At 39.6% G+C, this 25,302-nt stretch overlaps 1 protein-coding gene across 1 annotated transcript; it reads right to left on the minus strand.

Moving 5' to 3' along the window:
- Nucleotides 1-1,035: 1,035 nt before the first annotated feature.
- slc26a11 (solute carrier family 26 member 11) lies at nt 1,036-25,169 on the minus strand. The gene is given in 17 exon segments (XM_036561821.1): nt 1,036-1,651; nt 3,417-3,550; nt 3,629-3,728; nt 5,646-5,773; nt 6,732-6,872; nt 7,035-7,090; nt 8,375-8,435; nt 9,865-9,915; nt 11,634-11,706; nt 12,410-12,588; nt 13,041-13,183; nt 13,305-13,384; nt 14,608-14,693; nt 18,115-18,307; nt 22,615-22,770; nt 22,772-23,448; nt 25,019-25,169. Coding segments are annotated over 16 exon segments (1,941 nt in total). The 5' UTR covers nt 23,024-23,448; nt 25,019-25,169; the 3' UTR covers nt 1,036-1,543.
- Nucleotides 25,170-25,302: the final 133 nt, after the last annotated feature.

Consider the following 25,302-nt stretch of genomic DNA (forward strand, 5'->3'; position numbering starts at 1 on the left):
TAATTGATTGACATCATAACAATAGCAGAACCCTTTTTGGTGCTACACAGAACAATTTTCAGAAAGTTCTATAAAGAATGATATACAACACATTCTCCTCAATCTGAAGAACCATTTCACCATGCAAAAGAACCATTTAAGCTTGAAATGGCTCTATATAGAACACGTGGTTCTAAACAGAGCCAATTCCTTTACTGCACTTTGAAGAACCGTCTTTTTTAAGAGTGTAGCAAAGCTCAGAACCAGTAATCATTCATAAATATCTCTGTTACATACATTAAGGTTCTTGTTTCGACAGTGTCTCGTGTACAAGGCACATAGGTTCTTATATTTTTAGTAACTTTTGCTGCTACAATTCCACTTTACAGCGGTTCTACAGTAGAAATAAGTTGTTCCACCTGGTCTGAACATCACTTTAACATGAGGAACCTCAAACATCTTGTGATCTATGCAATAAGACACACATTATATTATATTATTATATTCTATTATATTATATCTATTAGTGTTAGTGTTGAGGAGTTAGACGCGCTAACAGAAGCGCAAAGCAATCAATATTGGTGGTGTGATGATTAGCATCATAGACTTTAGCACTGTGACAGAAATGTGGAAGAAAAAAATATCATAAGATCTTTAAAGAGGAATTCCGTTGTTTTTTCCAAATTTCTGCATAATTCAGTGGTTTGAGATGTAAACAGAGCCATTCAGAGTGGTGGAATGGTTTATTGTAGAGACTTCCTCATAGTGGTGCTGATAGGAACCAGGCGTCGCCATGACTACAACACAAATATATCCATTTTATTTACTATCCAAAACCACCAGTGAAGTCTTCTGGGATTTATATGGAATGTTGATAAAGTGGAAAATCTGAAAATATAAGCTTTTTGGGGGACTATTTTTCCTCACAACACCCTGCATATTATATATCCCTCCACCATGAATGGAATAAAATACATTACAGACCAAAAACAGTGTCTCAGGCATCATATCCATTTATAATCATTCCATGTAGTAACTTTCTGTGAGGGAACTTTTAGAGGTGGACGTCTGGTTCCTATCACCACCACTGTGAACAGTTCTGAAGTTTCTCTACAACCAACAAAGACACTCTGAATGACTCTGAACCATTTAATTAAGCAGGAATTTTGAAAAATCAATGGAGTTCCTCTTGCAGGTATTTCTCATTGAAAAGAGGGAAAAATAAAAATTGATTGGTCATTCCAGTCAGTCCTTTGCCGTGTGGCCAGTCATGTGACTAACAACGGCAGATATTTTTCAAACACAACAGAAATATTATTAGTGTATCTTGGAAAGGAATGAACAGTATACCCACCACATGTAACGTCTGCAAAAATCACTTGGTCTCATATAGTCCACCAGGAAGTGTCCATAAGATTCAGCAGCAGCTGGAAAGCAGGTTAGATTTGTTCCTTTCTGAAAAGGCTTTGGTCCAACATTTGTGTTCCGGAATATTAAAGTCACTGGTTGAGGTATTCGGCGATGATCCAGAGGCTCAAAGCCGCCTTCCAGTTGTTCTTGAGTGTCAGTCACTGTGTGGGTTGTTGGACAGCGTCTGTAGGCCGGCCTCCACACTGTCTCTGTGTCTGAAGCCTGGCAGCTCGGCTGCTAACAACACCTCCAACACAGAGGGCTGAGAAAGACAGAGACAGACAGGCAGGTATATAAACTTGACTGAGGCCTGATCCTATTTCTTATTTTTACCTCTACCCCTTGTTTTTGAGCGTCACTTTGCCCCTTGGAACTGAGTTACAGGGTAGTGGCTGAAATCTTCCCTATGAAATGGGACCCTCAAATAAAAAGAGCATCACTTCATTAACAGCTACCAGCACTGCTCTGTAGGCGACCCTGCCAGTCTGCAGTGACAGCAGAGGAGGGTAAAGTTCAGCTCCTCACTGCTGGGCTTTAGTTACATTTAGGGACACATATGCCTTCAAAGAGGGGGGCAATTATTTATTATCACCCACCACTAATTCTTCAGTGATATGAAGCTGAAGTCAGATATTTACCAGATTCTTGTTCGAATTTTCCCATTCCACCTTAAATTGTGCAGCAGTTCTGATGCCTGAGGCACCAGAATGTAACTGCTGCACTATTTAAGGTGGCATGGGAAAGTTAGTTAGCTAGCTACCGAGACATCAGCAAACTACTAGGAATTTTTTTATGCTTGTTATGAAGAAAAAGGACCATAATACACTGAAACAACATTAAACTAAGATAATACAATGGTTATCGTAATTTTTTAATGGAAAAAATTCTCACATTTGTGGGTTTCTTTGGTCTCTTGTTCAGCCATCTTGCTGGTTTTTCTTTTTTTCTCATAACTCTCTGTTTGTAGTCTCTGAAACACCTCTGTTTGGAGGGTCATGTAGCCCTAACACTTCGCCCTACCCGTCTACCTCAACAAGAATCAGGACACCCTACCCCTAGATGTGAACGTGCAAAACAGAGGGGTAGGGCTAAGTAGTAGGGGCGAGGGCTGAAATGGGACTGGGCCTAATTCTTCCACAAGAGGTCACCATCTGTTCACTGACAATCTTAGCTACACATTTCCAATAATACAAGACCAGACTTCTTTCTAACTGAATGAGAGACCTAGAAACCCAAAGCTCATTTTCAAGGGGTCTAGAATAGATTTACAACTTCAATGTTCCAAAAACATTTTTCTCATACTGTTCATATCTATTCACCCTCGGTCTGAAATGCTCTGTTAGAGCTCCTGTGTCTTTAAGCCCTGCCTCCCGGTGAGGACAGTGTGCACTGAATGGTCAGCCACTCTGTTCTGACTGGTCAACGGCCAGAGCAGCATCCTGCTACAAGTTCTACTCTTACAACGGCATCGGTTCTGTCGCATCAGTTTGAGTCCGATCCTTACCCTGCGTTCATACTAGCAGGCAACAAGTTTGCGTTGTCGCGTGTGGGCGTGTACACGGTCCAGCTTCCGACAAGAACATATAATAGCTATAACAAATACTATATATTCATTGCTATTGTTTTCCAAAAAATCATTATTAAATATTGATCTTTAATAATTAAATTTAAAATAAATCGATTTACATTAGATGTGGCTAACAGTGTAAATAACATGTTTTACAGTTTATTAAACACTGACCATCTAAACATTTCCACTCCTGCCTGAAATGTATATATGGTGTATATGGTACACTGAGTGGCGATGTGGAGGGAGAAGTCTAGCCGTTCACTCACGACACACTAACCAGTTGGACAGTTATCAGACTGAGCTAGCGTCAGTTATTTTCAGTGCCGAAATTATGGAGAGGCCATGAGTTTGAGGAAAGCTTCTTAGTGCAAGAGCAGATTGGGGCTAAATAAACAAATAAACAAACAAACAAGCCACAAGACATCCAAAAGTTACCCAGCCCTTCCTGCAGGCCTACCTTCAGTCCAGTGAACACCAGGGAGACGTCATGTAGCTTAAACTGCTTCAGCAGATCCTTCAGTTCATTCACTACAGTGTAGTCAATATCGCTGACGTGGTGACAGTCTAGCACCGCGCTGCGAGGAGGAGATACTGAGATAGAGAAAGAGAGACGGAATAAGAAGGTAGCTTGTGTTGGATTTGATATATGAATATGCGGGAGTCTCTCACCATGTAGCGCGTGTGTGCGCAGGACTCCGCTGAGGTGCTCTATGGCGGGAAAATGCAGCCCACTCGCCAGCTCCACCACAATGACCCTATGGTCAGATATCTGTGGGTTCAGTTCACACTTTAAACACTTAATTCAGTTCAGCTTATTCAGAGAAAAAGAGGAGCACATTTGCATAGCTGATCATTGAAGCCCTTAAACCTTATTATTTGTTTTTACCTTAAGCCTCATTATTATGGATGCATCAATACAGATACTGGTATCAGTATCGGCCCGATCCAGTGCTCATTTACTCATACTCAACCTCATAAAAAGGCACCGATACCAACATCCGATACCAGCTGGCAGTGCTGGCAGTGCTGGCAGTGAAGGAGGGTCTGCTCGCACAGACGAGTTTTGCTCATGCCGTGAGGGTCAGATAGGAAAAGTCGCTGGTCATTTTAAACATTCTGCCTTGGCAGATTCCCGCCAGGAATGGACTGTACGATTTTAGCCCGTTTCAGGGCATTTTCACACTTGGGCCATTTCAGTATCTGTAAGTGGACTCAGACCGCTGAGTCAGGTTTTCTGTGCATTATGTGAATACGCCACATAAACTCAGACCCTCTAAACGGTCCCAAAAACAAACCGAACTTTTTGCCGGGCGGAGCTCAGTGAGGAGCACAGATGAAAACCGAGGCCACCGCGGCAGACACGCAGGGTCATTTTTCCAATTTTCCTCGATGCACTTGTTGTCGTTGTCGTTTTAGCGTGGCCAACAGGAGAGCAGCAGGCATGTCTTTAGTTCCTCTCGCCATCTGAAAGGTCAGCTTTATCAGAGAACGCTGCCCACTTTGCAGGACTGCACACACTGTGAGTGGTGTGAAAAGGGGTCTGACTTCTAATGGTCTGAACAAGAGGTGGTCTGAGATCTCATCAGTGCTAAAAAGGACCAGGAGGAAAACCAGGAGTCCTCTTTATAGTTCATTTACACTGTGAACACAAAAAGCTCCGAGGTCGTTTGCAGTTGGTTCCCTTTCAGGTTCGCTTTAACAGAACTTAGTTTGGTTCTTTTAAAAGGAACTATACGTGAAAACACCCCTAAGCACACAAACACAATCACAACTGCTACCAAAGTCCACATATGCCAACTTTTTTTTGACCGAACAGAATTCCGAGGTCTAAACGTTAATACAGAGATTCTTTAAACTGGCATTATAAAATAGGCTGCAATCAGACCATATTGTCCCACAGTGTATATTCCAGTACACAGTGTGGTTAGCCGAGCTGCTGTAGCTCACTCTCAGTGTGTTGTTTTGTATCAAACTGTTTTTTTGTTTTTTTTTTAAGTTTTCTGTAGACAGAGTTATCTGTAGAGGCCGTTTCACACAGCATGGACGGAGTGTTTTTCGTACAGTATAAATCCTAAGCTTTGTCTGTACACGATGGTCTGTTGAAACATACAATGCGAGTCAACAAAGAACAAGGTTGTCTGATTTAAAAAGCCCAAAACAAGACGTAAAATGAGCTTCTCAGATGGGTTAGCCTCAGTTGTGATTCCTGCCGTCGCTGTGCTGCTGCTGAGACAGATCAAAACTATGAAACTTACTTTATTTACAGCTGCTGTAGCTAACGCACTTCATTTAAAATTAGCTACATTTACACTAACGACTACTTAGTTCTAAGTAGGTAATTCAGTATGGTATCTGACTCTGTACTGGTGAGTAGGGATGTATTGGAATCAATGCATCCCTACTTACTATTCTCTAACTACTGTGAATTATCCAGTAACTACTATGAATTATTCAGTATCTAAATGATAGTAATGTGTAGGTTCTGTAGTTATGCGAGTGAGGAATCAGACCCACATGAACATCTTCAGAGTTAACAGACATATAAAAAGCCCATCATCTCAACCATCCAATAACATTTATGCCTGAAAATTTCCTTTAAAATTAAAAGTATGTTTTTGCTTTATCTTGAATGTCAATTATGAAATATGGTGTAATTTCCATTTTCTGACTGTTCTCCATAGCTCACCTTTAGCTTAGGCCTGGAAACCACATAAAGCAGCATCAGCCCTGAAACAGCTACACCTCCCACAATTCCATACTGCACCTCCCAGAAACTGACCAGGAAGGTCACCAAGAAGGGCAGCACGTCCAGCTCTGAGACAGAGAGGAATAAGAAGACACAGAAAAAGACAGAGGAAGAAAGAAAGACAGAGACCAGAGAGGTTAATTAACCAATTAAACTCCCAGGCTTCTTCTCCTCTCAGTTCAGCTTTGAATAGTAATATTGTAATTAAATTATTATATATATAATATATATATATATACACACACACACACACACACACACACACAAACCAAACCAAAAATATCCAACCAACAGCGTCCTGTGGGCAGTGTCCTGTGACCACTGATGAAGGACTAGAGGATGACCAACACAAACTGTGCAGCAGCAGATGAGCTATCGTCTCTGACTTTACATCTACAAGGTGGACTGAGAAGGTAGGAGTGTCTAATAGAGTGGACAGTGAGTGGACACAGTGTTTAAAAACTGTGTCTGATCCACTCAGACCAGCACAACACACGCTAACACACCACCACCACGTCAGTGTCACTGCTACTTTGGTTAAATTTTATTATATTTAATTAAAAACCCATAAAATGATGCGGTTAATGCAGCACAATGCAATAATGCATTTTACATTTATTTCCTATTACGCCAAGACATATTTAGACCAAAACGAATAAAAATACAGACAAAAATGTAGCTTTCTTGTTGGCTGCTAACACTGCTTTTAGCTATGCTAATGTACTTTGATCTATGTTTATAGATAACAGTGAGTCATACAGTGTCAGAAACCACACAATCAAGACTTTTAGCGATACTAAACACCTCCACACGCTTTGAGACAAGTGTGTGGTGATTTAGGTAGGAATTAGCACCATGCTAATTAGTGGGGTATAAGCTTTAATTGCTTATTAGCTACATTAGCCTTGTAGCTCTGGCACAAAACGAAAGAAGCGAAGGAAATGAATGAAAAGGTGATGAAAAGTGAACTGGTAGAAAGAGTAAGAGTAATAAGAGTAAAAAGAGGATGATGGTTTGCTGACTCACTCCTGACTCTCCAGATTTGGGGCACAACTCTGAAGTCGAACATTGGAGCGACAGCACAGATGATAACGGCAGCCAGAGACGCTTTGGGGATGTAGGAGAAGAGCGGCATGAGGAACGCCAGAGATAACAGCACCACCAAACCTGAGAGAGAGAAAGTGTCATTTAAATGCATTAAGCCTTAGAGCTCAATAACAATAACAATGCGTAGTACTTTTATATTATCTATATCATTCATACAGATCATTCTACCGAACTGATCCTACGTTTTAAATAGAATTAACGTTAATGTGTAAATGTGCTTACCTGTGAATATTCCTCCTGCAGGGGTGCACACTCCCGTCTGAGAGTTTACAGCAGTTCTTAAAGGAAAAAGACAGAACATCACGTGCTTACACTGCAATTCCACTGATTTTTCAATAATTTAATCTTTGAGATGTAAACAGAAACATTTAGAGTGGTTTGGTGTGAATCAGTTCTGATTTCTTTACAGTGGTGGTGATAGGAACCAGGGGTCGCCACGACTACAACACAAAGACATTTTAGAGGTGGACGTCTGGTTCCTATCACCACCACTGTGAACAATTCCGACTCGGCAACTTTCTCTAGAACAGAGCGTTTCACACCAAACCACTCTGAACGACTTTGAGTGCCTTTACAGGCACTCAATAATCCAATCATAATCAGATTTCTGCAGTTATTTGATTATTCAAATGATCATTTGAACAGCACACTCTGATTTCTTACATCGGAGTAAGGTCTAGAAATCAGATTAAGAAATCCGATAAAGAGAGCTGGATTTTAGCTCAGTAATCAGATTTCTCAGTGCAGGTGAACTCTTACTCTGATTTCTTTCAGATTTCTCAGTCTGCAATTGTACAAAAACAGACAGTGGTACCAGAGATAAGTGAGCAGCATCACCGCGAGACGCAGCAAAACACTTTTGGAGCGACGCTGAAACCAAATACATGCTTGATGAAATGAAGGATTTAAATATTCTTCATCTTCTAGATGATGTATGCTCATATTTTCAGGTAAAGTGGCGCAATGTTTTTTAAAAAAAAGCCGTGGCATGAAGTTTGAGTTGTACGTTACGTTTACGGCACGTCTTCTTCTGTGAGTCAATCTTGAGGTACCAAAAACCATAAAATAGTCTTTCTTCTGGACTGATTGTCAATGGAATTTAGCATAGCTCCAGTTTTCTGGTGCTAAATGGTTCTGGTACTGGTTTTGGTGCACCAGTTTACAACACTAATATTATAAATTATATTATTATGAAAAAAAAAAAATGACAGTTTCCACTCCCTTAACCCAAATAGGGAAAGTCAGCCAAGACATGTTCGTGTCTGAAGCTTCTTTCTCTTGTGCACTGGAGCTACAATGCTAATGTTAGCAATGGAAGCTTTACTCTTCCAATTAGCATTATGTGGGTTTCTGCTTCACATGACATGTTTTACCCACAAAAAAATGGATAAAGTTGCGGATATTGTTGTCCATTATTATAGATCACTGGATTGATGAGCCTCGTAGTTCCAGTGCAAAACAAAAAGAAGCAAACGTCAGACATAAAACATGTCTCGGCTGATTTTGAGTAAGCCAGGAAACTGCATACATACGATTCAATCAATTTAATGTAATACACACACCTCCCGAAGCTGCCAGTGACGGGATACGCTGAGACAAAAGAGCCCAAGATGTTGGTGAGTCCTGCAAAGACACACAACAGGCAGGGTTGCCAGATTGCTTCTATAGTTTACAGCTAAATAAAGTGTTTAAAACCAGACAAAATGCACAAAAACTGACGAAAACAAGGTCATTTTAACCATAATACAAAATTAAACAGCATTTAACCAACATAACATCAGTAATAAGCTTCCAGGGACGTATTTTGTATTTGTATGTGTATCTTATTTCTAGAACTTGCAGTGCTTGACAAATTCAAATCATTTAACATCTTTTTTTAATGCACTGTATATGATAGGGCCTATGATGACATGCAGGCAAAAATACAAAAGAATAGCAATAATATTATAACACTTTGTAGGCTCAGCTGAACAGATTACAGGCCTATCCAATTTCAGACTGAGCTGGATAATACTACTATGGCCCAAATGCCCATCTATTACATCAATAATAAACCGGGTAAGTTAACCACTAATGTTGATTGTGAATGATACAGATGGGCGGGGCAACAGTCTGTCAATCAAAGTGTTGGTAACTGTACAGTTTATATACTTTTTTCAAAACCAAAATAATGACAATGACTTCTTCCCTGCCCAATCCAACCAAAGTCTAGCAGACTGGGCGGAAACCCACCCAATCTGGCAACACTGGCAACACACGGGCACAATTACATACACCGATCAGGCATAACATTATGACACTCATTGTCCATTTTATCAGCTCCACTTACTATATAGGTGCACTTTGTAGTTCTACAATTACATGACCTATCACTGTGTCCACTCACTGTCCACTCTATTAGACACTCCTACCTTGTCGGTCCACCTTGTAGATGTAAAGTCAGAGACGATAGCTCATCTGCTGCTGCACAGTTTGTGTAGGTCATCCTCTAGTCCTTCATCAGTGGTCACAGGACGCTGCCCACAGGACGCTGTTGACTGGATATTTTTGGTTGGTGGACTATTCTCAGTCCAGCAGTGACACTGAGGTGTTTAAAAACTCCAGCAGCACTGCTGTGTCTGATCCACTCAGACCAGCACAACACACACTAACACACCACCACCACGTCAGTGTTACTGCAGTGCTGAGAATGATCCACCACACAAATAGTACCTGCTCTGTGAGGGTCCGTGGGGGTCCTGACCACTGAAGAACAGGGTAAAAGGGGGCTAACAAAGTATGCAGAGAAACAGATGGACTACAGTCTGTAACTGTAGAACTACAAAGTGCACCTATATAGTAAGTGGAGCTGATAAAATGGACAATGAGTGTAGAAACAAGGAGGTGGTCTTTATGTTAGGCCTGATCGGTGTATGTCCTATATATTTAATTTAGCTCACCTAGTTTGAGCATCAGGCTTTAAAAAAGGCTAATAAAATCATCCAGCTGGAAACTCGGCTGTGGAGAAATATCTAATTCATGTATCCCTGATTAAAACATGAACAATACGCACCGATTGCGAAGAACTCCAGGTTGGCATTAATGCGGTAATTATTCTGACTGCCTGAAAAACAGAGAGACAGAGAGAATGAATAGACCACAGACTGATGACAAAGTTCGAAAAACACTTCTCTACTCTACAGGCCAAAAGTTTGGAAGCAACAATAACTATATTTTTTTCAAAGAAATATTGGACAGTAATATGTTCCTGAACCCAGAACAGCCATGTTTGTACCTGGGGCAGTCATGGGCTGGAGGTTAGGGAACCAACCCTGGGATCAGAAGGTCGCCGGTTTGATTCCCTGAGCCGACAGTACGTGACTGAGGTGCTCTTGAGCAAGGCACCTAACTGCTCCCTGGGCACTGTGGATAGGGCTGCCCACCGCTCCAGGCAAGTGTGCTCACTGCCCCCTAGTGTGTGTGTGCTCACTATGTGGCGTTTCACTGCACAGATGGGTTAAATGCGGAGGTGAAATTTCCCCATTGTGGGACTAATAAGGGTCACTTAATCCTAAAGGGTGCAGTAACAGTGCGCACAGTAAGTGACTGTTAATGAGTTGAGCTCCAACTGAATCTCCTGTAGAGTTTTACTGCAGCTCTAATCGGATCCACCTGATTCCCTCATTCAGAAGCTCCTGGAGCTTCATCAGCTCTATCAGGTGTTACATTAGGAGTGTGGGAAGAGTTAAACCGTGCTCAGTGTAAGGCACTGCTATAGACAAACAAAGTGCAAGAGCACAGAACCAGTGAAAAACTCTCAAACAAACTGCAGTAGCTAAAACAGACTCAACTAAAAAAAAAAGAGATGTGCCCACGTTGCAGGACAAAGTTCATTTTGGGAAAATGCACAGATCATTTTCTCCACAATAATTCAGATTCCCCATAATGGGGCGCTATTACCACTGAACTAGCACTAGAAACCCACACAAGAAGGAGCTCACGAATGCATGTTTGGTTGCAGTCTAAACCCAATAAGTGATGTCAATTTAATCAGCTCATTATAAAAAAGGCTCAAGACAGAGAACTGAGAACAGAGAACACCCACGTTGTGTTCCAGGAGTCAAACAGCAAAACCACTTGGATTAATTATATGTTGTACAAATTACCCGACAGACTACAAACTACCATAAACTCTACACCTCAATCTGCATCGCAGCTCACACGACTACTCTAAAGCTACGTTCACATTACAAGCCTCATTTCTCAAATCCGATTTTTTGCTTAAATCCGATCTCTCTGACATGATGGTTCAAACTCGTTTAGGTAAGTGATTCAAATCTGTCATTAATGTGATGAACCGGCGCCCTGAAATGACCCTCATGACCACATCCTACTCAGTAACGTCACGTGAATGAATCACGTGCATCATCAGCACAAACTAACGAGCAGAACGAGCTTCGCTGAGAAGATCAGTAACTCTGATCAGCTCTCAGCTTCATTATTAGAGTGAGACGAAGGAGAAAAAGGTGAGATGAGCTGCTTCTCCACCGTTTACAGGCTTTAACTTCTGTTCGGCGCTGCTGCCATGGTAACGCTGAATGACGCCGCACGCGCAGTGGAGAAAAAGCACATGAATTCCGATCTGAGCACCACATTAAGGTCGCATGGCCATGAATCGGATACGTATCCGATCTACGACCACATATGAAAGTGACACAGGTCGGATTTGAAATACTGCAATACTGTTGCGATACGTGTACTACTGCCCTAAGGTTATTAAAATGGTTTAATCCAAGCTGAATTAAGGTCTTCATGTCATATGCTGAAAATGATCATGCTTACCAAATGCTTTAGCAATAGCGATGCTTTCCAGCACTCCCATCAGCGGTATAACAGCAAGGCCACCTCCCAAGTCCTGATAAGAAAAACAGCATGGTCAGTAGAGTCACATGATCCAACTGTCTGTAACTGTTTTTGGTCCTGTGTGATAAAATATGGTCTAATTAAATTAAATATTGTTGTATGTAAAAAATACTTGGGTATTGGTAGGGATTTACATACTGGAGGTGAACGTGTGAACCGCAGACACTTTAATAGAAAGACCTACCTTGGGTTTTCACTAACTGTCCACTTTATTAGAAACACCTACCTTCTACTTCCACTAACCGGCCACTTTATTAGAAACACCTACCTTCTACTTCCTCTATCTGTCCACTTTATTAGAAACACCCACCTTGTACTTTCACTATATAGCTGTATAATTACAGACTGTAGCCTATCCACAGTTTATCAGCCTCCCTCTAGCTCATTCATCATTGGTCAGTTTCTGACTACAGCACTGCTATTGTCCAGATATTATTTGGGTGGTGGTCCGTTCTCAACACAGCAGTTACACACCTTTACACACATCAGTGTGAATTGCTAGGTTAAGACCCAAAAAATACGGCTCTATGGTCAGAAACCACTCATGAAGAGCTGGAGGAGGACCAACAGAAACTGTGCATCAACAGATGTAGCTGCAGTCTGTAAATCAACCAGCAAGGTAGAGATACAAGAGAGGTTTCTAATAAAGCGGCCAGTGAATGTGCAACAGTGTGATGTGTTGTCTGTGAACTGACCAGCAGGATATCGCTGAAGGACACAAGAGTGCCGTTGGCTGTTGTCTCTGAGAATGACGGAGGTGAGAAAGGAGGGAGTCCCTTAGCGGTCTTGCCGGTCAGGGTAAAGATATGGCAGTCCATGACCTCGGTGGAGTACGCAACACACGTCGCTGCTATGACGACCAGAGCATTTCGAACTGCGGACAAAGAAAGGGCATGTTATAGTAATCAGTGCAATATTAGAATATTAAAACTTTACAATATCGCTTTGTGCACTGGGGCTCAGTCATAGTGGAACAGGAAGGGGTCTCCCCCAAACTGCTGACACAAAGTTGGAAGCACATGCTGTAGCATTAATGTCCCCCTTCACTGAAACTAAGGGGTGGTGAACGATGCAACAGAGGATAGGTGATTTTATGTGCCTCAGGACTTGGCAGCCCCCAGTTGTCAGTTTGTGTGGTCTACTATTGCGTAGCTGAGCCACTGTTGCTCCTAAAAGCTTCAATTTCACCATAAAAGGCTCTTACAGCTAGCAATGGGTGTGGTTAAAGCTCAATAATGTTATCTGGTCAACTACACTCAGCGTAAGGGTGAAAAGTGTGTAAATACTATTTTTAAGTCCTCGCACAGGAGAAAAGTGAGTACTCACTGGTGGCGAAGCTCCATACGATGCCCCTGGCAGCCTGCACCAGACTAGACGGGTTTTCCTCGAAGGACCTCAGAGTGCTCTTCATCATCGTCATCGTCACCAGAAAAAACAGACACGACACACCCAAGATAACATCTCCAACCCTGAGGGAGAGGAGGACAGAGTGAAGCATACAAACAACACAAATAAACATAATCTAGTATTTATGCATTCTAAGTTATGAGTTGTTTAGAGAAGAGCCTGAACATGTTTCCATAAACTCACCTGGCCTCAGGTATCCTGTGAAAAGTGTAGTAGACCTGCAGTATGAACTGCTGTGGGATCCCCTTCAGACCTAAAATATTCTACACAAGCATGCAGAGACAGTCCTTCAGCTATAATGCACCAAACACTTTATACCAGAAACAATGACAGATAAACAAAACCCTAAAATTTAACCCTTAGAAGTCGACATATTACTGTATATTAAAAATAACTGAAATAATTGTGACAAATCACCTTTTTTGTGTAGTTAATCACGATTAATCACATTTATTTGCATCAAATTTGACCATAATGAAAACACATTTTGTTATAGCTAATAATAATTCAATAACATTATCGTCCTGCTGAACATGAAAATTTTCTCATTAGATAAAAGGTTTCTTATTTTCATCACCAACAATATCTGCACGTTCCAACCAATTAATGTACATATCATATATATCATATATACAGTCAACGAGTATATAATATCATATATATATGGTGAATAAAGGTATAATGTATATCATATATATGGTCAGTGAGTGTATATATTGTATACATCACGCATACAGTCAATGAGTTCATATGTCATATAAATCATATATTCATATATATATATATATATATAGTGAATGAGTGTATAATATATATCATACATACGGTCAGTGAGTGCATATATCGTATACATCATGTATACACTCAATTAGTGTATAACATTTATCATACATACAGTCAATGAGTGTATAATATCACATATCATATCTACAGTTAATGAGTGTATATATATATATATATATATATATATATATATATATATATATATAAACATAGATACATATATACACAGAGTATATATTATATACAGCCAACTATTCAACTCCTCTATAACTGTAGTGTCTGTAACGACTGTATTGTTCATACAGCTTGTGGATTCTTGTTACAGTAGAGGATCTCGAGGGGAACTGGAGCTCCACCAAGCTGCTGCTGCTTTCTGTATTTTGTTGCTGGTTGAAGTATTGCTTTAAAAGCCATTTAAAAGCTGTATTTGAACAAGAGTGCTATGATTATGGAATCTATCAGAGCAACATACTTCAGCCTGCACTGCTTTGGATGAAAAATAAGTTAACAATGTTAAAAAATTTTGTGTTTTTAGTTAATTTTTAATTAGCTTTGAGAGTGTTTACATAATTGCAACTTCTAATGGTTAATAAAAAGGAGTACTGCAATTATGAATTGAACTGTGTCATAAACATGAACAGAAATGTGGATCAGTCTTTGTTATTACTTCATTGTTGAGCTCAAAGACATCACGATTGCTCACCTTAACCTGTCCGAAGCCAATGGTAACAGCCGCTGCACAGGTGAAGCCCTTTATGACGGGGTAGGAAATAAAGTCCAGCAGGAACCCTGTAAACATCAGCAGTTCCATCAAGAAGCTTACAAAGAGATGAGAAGAGTGCAGGTCATCAGTCCAGAACAGGTCAGGTCAACTTAAAATAAGGCAGCCAGCTGCACATTTCAAGCTTCTTAGTGTATTTTAAAGCTGCAGTACGTAAGTTGCAGGTTTTTTGGAGACCTCTCTGGCGGAAATGTGTAATTGCATGCAACACAATGAGGTGCGTATCTAACTCTGGACCTCCCCTCATCCAATCAACCTGCCAGATCTATCACTACCCTGTTTTCCTGGACTGTTTATTTTCATTATGGGATGTTTTCCTTGTATCTTGGACACCGAGTGGCACAACTGTCTGACTGCCTGATCGTCAGGAGATCATGAGCTTGAATGCCGGTGATGCCACAGCCCTCCGTGGTGGGAGTCTGAGAGGAGGAAGAACTCAGCCCCCCAGTCTGGAAGCATCATGTGAGAGAGTGGGTGGGATTAGTGATGACCAGATTGGTGGGAGGAGGACATTTAGTAAAGATACAAAAATAGAACTCATGCTTATAAGGATGCAACCACTTCTATTTTTAGGTAAGGTCAACTTAAACCACACACACACACACACACACACACACACACACACACACACACACACACCCGCCTGCAACTGTTTTACTTGATTTGATTTTAGTTAACTTTAAAGTGATTTCTAAGATGGTTTAGTTATTGTTTCATTTTTATTATTCTATTTTTATTTATTTTAATATTGCCAGGCTACTGTTTTACATCTTTTATTTCTTTATTTCATTAATCACACACACACACACACACACACACACACACACATATATATATATATATATCCTTATTTATGAAGTTATTATATTGTTGTAATTTTAATGGTTTATTGATTTTTTATTTACTATGGTTAGATATACAATATACATACATATTACTCAAACACACAAACCCCCCCACACACACACATACATATATATATATATATATATATATATATATATATAAAATGTAATAATTTAAGAGATATTGATTTAATATAATCTTATAATGTTACATATATTGTTAAACACTGACAAACCGAAAATCACTGATACTTGTATATAACTGCATAACTGCAGTTTATAATTTACCACTGAATAACTATAATTAATAATAATAATAATAATTTCTGTTGTTGCAAAATATTTGAAACATTGAATATGACGTAGTTTTTGTAGTTATTTAGTATTTAAATATTGTATATATTGTAAACACAGTTGCAGTTTATAATTTATCATTGAATAACTATAATAATAATAATAATTCTTGTTGTTGCCAAAATACTTAAATGGCATCTAGTTTTTGTAGTTTTTTAGTATTGAAATATTGTCTACAGTGTAATAATTAGTATGAAAGTAATTCCAAACTTTTGAACAGTGTAAATAGTGAATATCTGATAGAAGTGAAAGGTGCTGTGTCAGTCTACGTTTGCACACTTTCAGCTTATTTCTGGCCTTGTTTATTTAAAATGCTATATTTGACTCTGTATGGCTTTCGTACATTTACTGCTGACCAGTGGCCATGTGCTGGACTGGGGCACTGGATCATATGTTAGTGTGTGGGTATGTGGCTTTGCAACAATTGTGAAATAACACAGGAAATAATCAAAGCAAGTGATTTAAAAAAACCTCACTTCCTCTTTAGCTAACGTGCTCCCTCTTCCCCTTTATCTGTGTGTAGGAATCAGAGAAAATGGACAAAAGTACGCTGCGTAGCTAAAAACAGCAGCAGTCGCCATCTTGAAGCCTGAATTTTGTTCACACTTGCCGTTTCCGCATTGCTAATTCGGTTAGCTTCAGGACTTGTTAGCCATATTAGCCTCATAGCAAACTTCACACAACAAACACGTCTTTGCTGATCGACTACATTTGCAGTAAGGGTGAAATTTTCATTTTTGGGTGGACCACTGCATGAGGAAGTTCACTGATTTGGTTTGGTGTGAAATGCTCCGTTCTATAGAAGCTTACTGAGTCAGAATTGTTCACAGTGGTGGTGATAGGAACCAGACGTCCACCTCTAAAAGCTCCCTCACAAAACTACACATATCAGAAAGAGTCAGGCATATATTTCAAAATATATGTACATTTACGTTGTGTATCAAATATTGGACATAAATGCATAATATATAGAAACATATCACTGTTGTCAGAACAAAACCTCGTATCTCCAAAATGGTAACTTTACAGGAACAGGAAAAAACATACTTTACTTTTAATGTAAGTCAATGGAACCAGACGTTTTTCCATGTCATTTTGGGCCGTTTCTGTTGGTCCATTCTTCATGAAATTTACAAACAATGTAAAGGACAACAGGCATTTTCAAATTATGTCAAAAACTGAAAAACGAAAAAAAAATGGAGATACGAGGTTTTCTTCCGACAGCAGCGAAATATGTCTGATAGATGGGTGAACATGTACAAACATATGGATCTCTTATCTTCAATAATATGTCTATGTTGTAATTTACTCAAATTTCATGTTTAAATGATTGACTTTAGTTTTGTAGCTATATCACTCATGTACACCTCATTTGGAAGCGTGTGAAAGAAAAAGAAGACACACAGAAACCTTATATCTTCTAACATGAAGCTAACCGTAATGAATAATATATGCTATCCATATATGAATAAATGTTTTCTATTTAATATTGCTAAATATGTGTTGCACATATATGTTTTTATGTGTTGATCTATGGCTGCAATGTGTGTTTCATATTTGAAAACGGACAATTTCAAATATGTATGGCATATGTGTCACATATATATCTGTTGGATATATAAGGGAAATCCATGTATGTTCATTTTTGCCATATATCAGATTTCTATACAGGTCGTGGTAGAGGGGTACATGGAAGGCAGAAAAATAGTCCCCAAGGAAAACATAGGTTATGAATGTCTGAGACACTGTTTTATGATGGTTTTGAGATATGATTTTGGCTTAAAACCTCTTTTTAAAATCCATGCTAGGCGTAAGGAAAAGTTATTAAGTGAAATGGTTATGAATATTATTGTTTTGAGAAGATTTCAGCCTTAAAATCCATTCATGGTGGAGGGATACATAATATGCAGGGCGTTATGAGGCAAAATAGTCCCCAAAGAAAACTTATTATTTCAGATTTTCCACTATTTTTCACTCATCAACATTCCATATCAACTCAGAAGACTTGTGTAGGTTCACTGGTGGTTCTGTACAGTAAATAAAATGTCTATATTTGTGTTGTGGTCAAGGTGACGCCTGGTTCCTATCACCACCACTGTGAAGACATCTGAACCATTTCACACCAAACCACTATGAATCACTCTGATTACATCTCAACCACTGAACTGGTGAGAAACTGTGAACTGTGATTGAACTGTGATTCCCTTGTATGTAGCTGACCGGGTCTTACCCAGTCTGAGGAAGGCCATGGCGGTCTGGATGATTCCACACATCAGCGTCAACAGCACGGCGAACACGGGGTCTCCTCCGATGTAAAAGGAGCACAGCAGAGACATGATGGCCGTCGGGCCCAGAGTGATGTCCTTCGACGTGCCGAAGACGCAGTATACAAAGCCACCCATGAAGGCCGAGTACAGGCCGTACTGCAGAGACAGAGAGAGGGAAGGTAAAAACACTGCATGTCCAAAAATATCCAGACACCATTTCTACTTAGTGCAGGTCACCATGTCCACTGCCATGCGTGGGTTAGAAGGGTATAAAGCCCCTCAGCATTGGGCTGTGAAGCAGTGGAACTGTGTTCTCTGGAGAGATGGAGCTCCATCCAACACCTTTGGGATGACCTGTGATCCAGAACTGACCATCCAACATCAGTACCTGACCTCACTGATGCTCAATCAAATGCTCACAGCAATGTCCAACATCTAGTGTAAAGCCTTCCCAGAAGAGTAGAGGCTGTTACCAGTGTAAAGGGCGACTCACTATTAACACCCTTGATTTCAGAAAAATGCTGGTTTCTACAAACTTTTGGACATAAACTAAATGAACAGGGTACTTAAAACAATAACAATCAGATGCCAAAGTGTTTTCATCGGCCAGATTATAAAAATATCTACTGAAATCCACTAAATTTACATTTTACTTCAATGTACTCATCTTTATGCCAGCCTGATGGGCATCAGAGAAGATATCTGCTATTCCAAAGTAAGGAATAATATGTTATGTGACTAAGTTCAAATGGAGCGTCAATATAGAGGATTTCAAAGGAAATTTATACTTATTTTACTACAGCTTTGTGAATTCATGATACAAAATCTTACCCAAATTTCTCCCTTGTTCTATCAATCACTCTATGAATTGTACAAATGAGTAAAAATCAGTATGAGTTTATTAGGAAGTCATCAGTTTCAGTAGCACCTCCAACGCAAGTTCAAGCTGGTGGACGATACGGCGAAAATCTAATATTGTGATACTTCAAGAACAATTCACAATACACAATATGCCACGCTATTTATTTTTTCACACATCTGATGAGGAACAGAGAAAAAAAAAACACTAGTGTTACATTTTTTAAAAAATACTATCAAAAACTCAATGATTTTTATTCAATATTTGGAACTAAATCTAGTTAAAACATGACTAATTTCACTCTCTTTATAATGAAACACGCAGCTGGTCAGTGTTGTACAAGCACTGTTGTTATCCGTATGTTCAGAAAAGCATAATTTAGTGTATCGTGACATCATTTCTAACGATAATGATGAATATTGTCATAAATGAGCATAATGTTTACCAACACCCATAGATATGCGTACCTAGATGCCGCGTGGGGTGGAGCCAGGCACGACAACAGCGCCACCATTTTGGGGCGGTCAACATTGCTGCTAGACTGCATTCAGTACCATTACAGAGCGGCAGTTTAAGAAAGATACTGTCCAAAATTACACTGTTTCAAGAACATTGCTCTCAGAAAGTGGGATAGGATTATATAACGGAGGGAACGCAGTGATCCACACTCATGTCTGTGTGATGAGTATAGTTTGTGTGATGTTTATGTAGATATGGTCGTGTGGTTGGTGAAGCTCAGAGAACCTGTTGATGTGATTGTTTTTCCTCTGGTTTTATATTAAGCTTTTCATTTAATAGTCTATTCAGGATCTTAACTTTATGTAGTAGTTATTTATTTACAGTGGTGGTTAAAGCTTTGTAGCTGGGTAAGCTATAGCATTCCTTAATCTGTGTAGATATTCATAATAGATTAATGTTAGAACCTTCTTACACAAAGCTGAAGTTAGATTCTTATTTGCCAGCATCTTGTTTGAATTTTCCCATTCCACCTTAAATAGAAATTGACTGCTGCACCATTTAAGGTGGAACGTGAAAACTGGCGAATAGGAAGCCCAACTTCAGCTTCGTCCTCCTCACTGTGTTCTGGGGGTTTATTTTATGTTTATGTGTATTAAGATTAGATTTGCAAATCATTGCATTCTGTTTCACACAGCGTCCCAACCAGAGAACCTGGTGGAGGTTTAGAAGGACGATGCCGAGAGTTCTTGTGTAGCCCACAGTGACGGTTACAGTAAAGGGCACAGGAAGCTGAGAGCTGAGTCAAAGTTAAGCTGGAGTGATAAAAACACAGGAAACTATACGCTCAAAATCAACCTTCCTGTGCAGCAACACATTCACCTCATACACAAGAACAAAGGTGAAAACTTAGCAAAGCCTGGCGCATCATGACTACAGTGTTTTCAAAACCTGTGCGACAGGAAAAGGCAGGACACAATAAGGTATCGGGTTTTAAGGTGGAACAGAAAAATACAGCTTTCAGTGACACAGTTAAAGTGAAAGTATAGTGAAAATAAACGTTCACAGTTTCCCCTCCTTTACCCCAAACGGCATCAACCAGCCAAGAAACGCTGTGACTGAAGTTCCTCCTTTAGTTTAACACTGACGCTACGAGGCTAATGTAACTTCGCAATACACAATAAGAAATATTTGATATTTAGTTTGGTGAGGTTTGATAAGTCGGTACAGAAAAAAGAAGTCAAAAACTATTAATCATCATTTTTTGCATTTCCCACTGGATTTAGTGCAGTGCGATTAAACACTAAACAGAACTCATTTTTAACGATGCAGTGAAATTAAAATGCAAATTTCCTGGCAAAAATCGAAACCGAAAATTATTTATGCTTAGTACTAAACATAAAGACTACTAGGTAACAGGGCTGGTTGATTATGGCAAAAATCATAATCATAATAATAATCATAATAATAATTATTATTTTGGGGAGTATTGAGATCACAATTCTTTAAGACAATCACTCATTGACTTTGGGAACATTCATGCTTTTGCTGAACTTACTTGCCTTTTTAACAGTTCATTTTCTTGAATTTTAAATATGATTTAACCAAAAAAGTAAATAAATAAATGTAAAAAAATGATAAATAGATAAACTAAATAATATATAACTATATAAATATATACACACTTAAATAAATACAACAAAAATAAATACGATTCAAATAAATGAGATCAAATATGCTGTAAAGCACTTCTACAATCTACTGAAAAATACTAAATAATAGAAAAGTAATAAATAAAAAATAAATTAGATAAGTTTGGGCTTTTAGGCAGGAGCGCTGAAAAAAAGGGGGAGCTGGATTCATGACACAAGACAAAACGAGAGCATTACTGCGAAACGTAATGCAGCACAATAATCATTTTATCTCAATTCTCTTGTTTTAATAATCGTTTGGAGCCAAAATCAGAATTGAAAATAAAACCTGACTGGCCAGCCCTGATAGGTAATAAAGACAATAAATATATATATTTTTATCATTGCTGAAATCTACTTACGACAAAACTGAGCTGACAATAAATTTTAAAAAAGTTTAGTTAACAGTAAATAAAAATAAACTTGCTAAAATGGTTACAGTACACGCCACAAAATCCAGCAGCAGTGAACGGTTGGTGCTCTAAGGCAACAAATTCCATTATTTTCATTATTTTTCACACATTTGCACTGTTTTTTGTAACTTTTTTCATCTGATGCTACAGACGGCGTCGGCAGTGTCTTTCCTTTCTGCTTTTGTTTGGCTGAATTCTGCGTAAGTCGTCTTTTCGGCTGTTTTAATACTCGACATGAACAGAGATTATAACCTGCTTGTCTAATGCTAATCCTGTTCCTCCACTGTTGATCTACTACCACCCCAACTGTTTGAACAGGTCAGTGTTGAACGGCACTGTTTCTCGCTTTTCTTATCACTGAAATGACCTGTGTAGCGATTTTGATGCTTTGCTGTAGCCCTTGTGAGATTTTGAGGCCTATTTTAATTTTGACCACCTGTAAATTTTGGCCAAAAATGGCTGAAATTTTAATGGATCCTTACTAAATATTATCTCTGCAATTAAACACGCAGTTGTTCTGTGTTCTGTATGTACTGACAATATCCACAGTATAGTACTGTTGTGTAATTTATCATTTATCATGATATCGATAAATATCACCATATTGCCCACCTCTACTTAAACCCCACCGATTAGCATCGGTTTTGCTTTTAAGACTTCTAACACGGTCAGAATTCTGTTATCAACACAATTGACATATAAAACAAGTACAAATGAATTTTGGTCTACACTTTAGTCCAGATGTCATCCAGTATATCAAACAGTGTCGAGCAAATACGGTCGCTGTCGGAACATTTTTATCATTTTTTATTTTTTAATATAATTTAATCGTACCAGCTGTCCTTTATAACGTGTCCAATTTCCATGAAGGATGGACTAACAGAAATGCTCCAAACTGACCGAGAACAAAATCTCATAACATTGATTTCCACTGAACCCTCAGATCGTTTTTTTCTTCTCCTGTAAAGTGAAGATATAGTGAAGATATATTGGCTCCTTCCAGTTAAGCATTAAAACGGTTGGTCATTCTACTGTGCTCATTACCTGAACAGGTAACCCAGCCACCTCCGCGTAGGCCAAACCCTGAGGGACGACGGTCAGGCCCACGGTCAATCCGGCCAGCACGTCCATCTTGAGCCAGGTGAGGTTGTACCTGGGCAGCCAGGTGAGGATGGGGAAGCAGGTGCGCAGGGCGGTCGAAGGAGCAGGCGGCCGCCAGCCTGTCTTTCAGAGAGTGCTCGCCCTCCATGGGGTCAGAAGTCAACGGCTCCATCATCTTGCGGACCTCACCTAGACAGCAGCTGGTCTCCTTTCTTTTCCTGAGGTCTTCAGCTTTAGTTAACAGCTGGAACAGCTGGGGTTTAGAGGGAGTGGAGAGTTGAGGACGGCCTTGTCTGGAGGAATACAGAGGTGTTGATCCAGCATTGATGTTCCAGGATGTGCCGATTTCCATTTATTGTTGTTTTAGTGGGCGGAGCTGGTCATGGACACGACGTCCACTCAGTCACGCACGTGAAATGACGGCTTACGAGAAAAGTGGGGGTGGAGAGAGAGAGAGAGAGAGAGAGCGAGAGAGAGAGAGGGACATGGCGTGTGTATCTTGTTGTAGGAGCGTATTCAAATTGGCTTGCAAGATTAGAGAGAAAGAGAGAGAGAGAGAGAGAGAGAGAGAGAGAGAGAGAGAGAGAGAGAGAGAGAGAGGCGAGAGTGAGAGAGATAGAGAGAGAGATAAAAGTAGAACAGAAGCTCTTCTGCTTCCCCACTCAGCTGAACACTCTTCACATGCTCAGCTCTCTTAAACCCTCGAGTTGTTGTGAAACCCAAAGAACGAGACTCTTGTTCCAAAGTCCACCCTCATCTTCCTGTCACTGGGCATATCTAGAACACACACCATACAAAACTGTCAGAGAACCAAATGTGACGTTCATTCCATGACGCTTTTGTATTCTCAGTAATGTGACGTTGAGCATAACAACAATAAAGAGTTTCTTCATGCTGTAGAGCTACAAAGATGGTTCTCCAAGGGTTCTTTAGGCAATGAACAATGAGTTCTATATAGAACCAGCTGGTTCTTTGCCTGGTGAAATGGTTCTTCAGATTGGTGGAGAATGTATTGTTTTTGAAAATGGTTCTGTTTAACAACAAAAGGGGCTCATTTACTGTTAGCAGAACCCTTTTTGGTGCTACACAGAACCATTTTCAAAAGGGTTCTCTGTAGAACGTGTTAATGATGTATTAATCTATCATTTTATGGACACTTTTTGGTGCATAGTGAAATGATTCTTCAGATTGATGGAGAACGTGTTGCATGGTTCTATGTAGAACCTCCTTGAAAATGTTTCGATACAGCACCAAAAGGGGTTCCGCTATTAACAATAGAATAGTAACAATAGAATAACCCCTTTTTGGTGCTACACAGAACCATTTTCAAAAAGGTTCTACGTAGAACGTATTAATCTATTAGATAGAACCATGAACACTCAAAGAACCACTTGCATGCTTAAAGTGTTCTGCCTGGTTCTGTTTAGCAACAAAAGGGGTTCTTTTACTGTTACAAGCTTGACACTAGGACAATAGGAGAACCCTTTTTGGTGCTACACAGAACCATTTTCAAAAAGGTTCTATGTAGAACGTGATGATGAATTAATCTATTATTTAAATTATTCATCGGGTTAGAACCATGAACACGCAAAGAACCATTTGCTTGTTTAAAACGTTCTTTGCATAGTGAAATGGTTCTTCAGATTGATGGAGAATGTGGTGTATGGTTCTATGTATACAGCACCAAAAGGGGTTCCGCTATTGTAACAACAGCAGAACCCTTTTTGGTGCTACACAGAACCATCTTCAAAAAGGTTCTATGTACAATGTATAAATCTATTATTCAACTTCTTCATTTGTCAGGACAGAACCACGAGCACTCGAAGAACCATTTCCACGCTTAAAGCGTTCTTTGCATAGTGATATGGTTCTTCAGATTGATGGAGAACGTGTTGCATGGTTCTATGTAACACCTCTTTAAAAATGGTTCTATACAGCACCACAAAAAGGGTTCTGCTTTCACTGTTGTAACAGTAGAACTCCTTTTGGTGCTAGACAGAGCTATTTTCAAAAACAACATATTCTCTATCAATCTGAAGAACCATTTCACCATTCAGAGAACCAAATGGTTCTATATAGAACTCATGGTTCCTTGCCTTTACTAAAGAACCCTTGAAGAACCACCTTTAAAGCTTTACAGCATGAAGTAAGGTCTTTATTATTGTTATGCCGACGTCATATGGCTTTTTAACCCACGCTGCACTGACAGTGCGTGCATAGAGATGAGCAGAGCGCTCCACTAATAACAATAACGAAAAACACACGTCATACTGTACTTAAGTCTGTAAACATACAGTCAGCAAACCGGCGGCTACAGCAAACAAAGAGGCAAAAGAGGGTTTCAAACCTTGATCTGCTCACTGGAATCTGTTTCAAGGCGACATTTCATCTCCAAATATGAAATATTACATTATAAACACAACCACAGAATCACAACCGTGTCCGGCTGCGGTTTCCTTCGCAAAACAGCTCAAACTCAGCCGACATCCTTTCCATTATGCATCATGCAAATGAGGCTGCAGCGGGTTCCGCGACGCCATTGGTTATGCAAATAAGCCTGCGCGAAAGCCATTGGTCCAGGCTTGCGGCGTTCCTTCATATGACCGTAGTCATGTGATGTACGTACACGGA

The sequence above is a fragment of the Colossoma macropomum genome, unplaced genomic scaffold (assembly GCF_904425465.1).
Source record: "Colossoma macropomum unplaced genomic scaffold, Colossoma_macropomum, whole genome shotgun sequence".
In the NCBI taxonomy this organism is placed as follows: domain Eukaryota; kingdom Metazoa; phylum Chordata; class Actinopteri; order Characiformes; family Serrasalmidae; genus Colossoma; species Colossoma macropomum.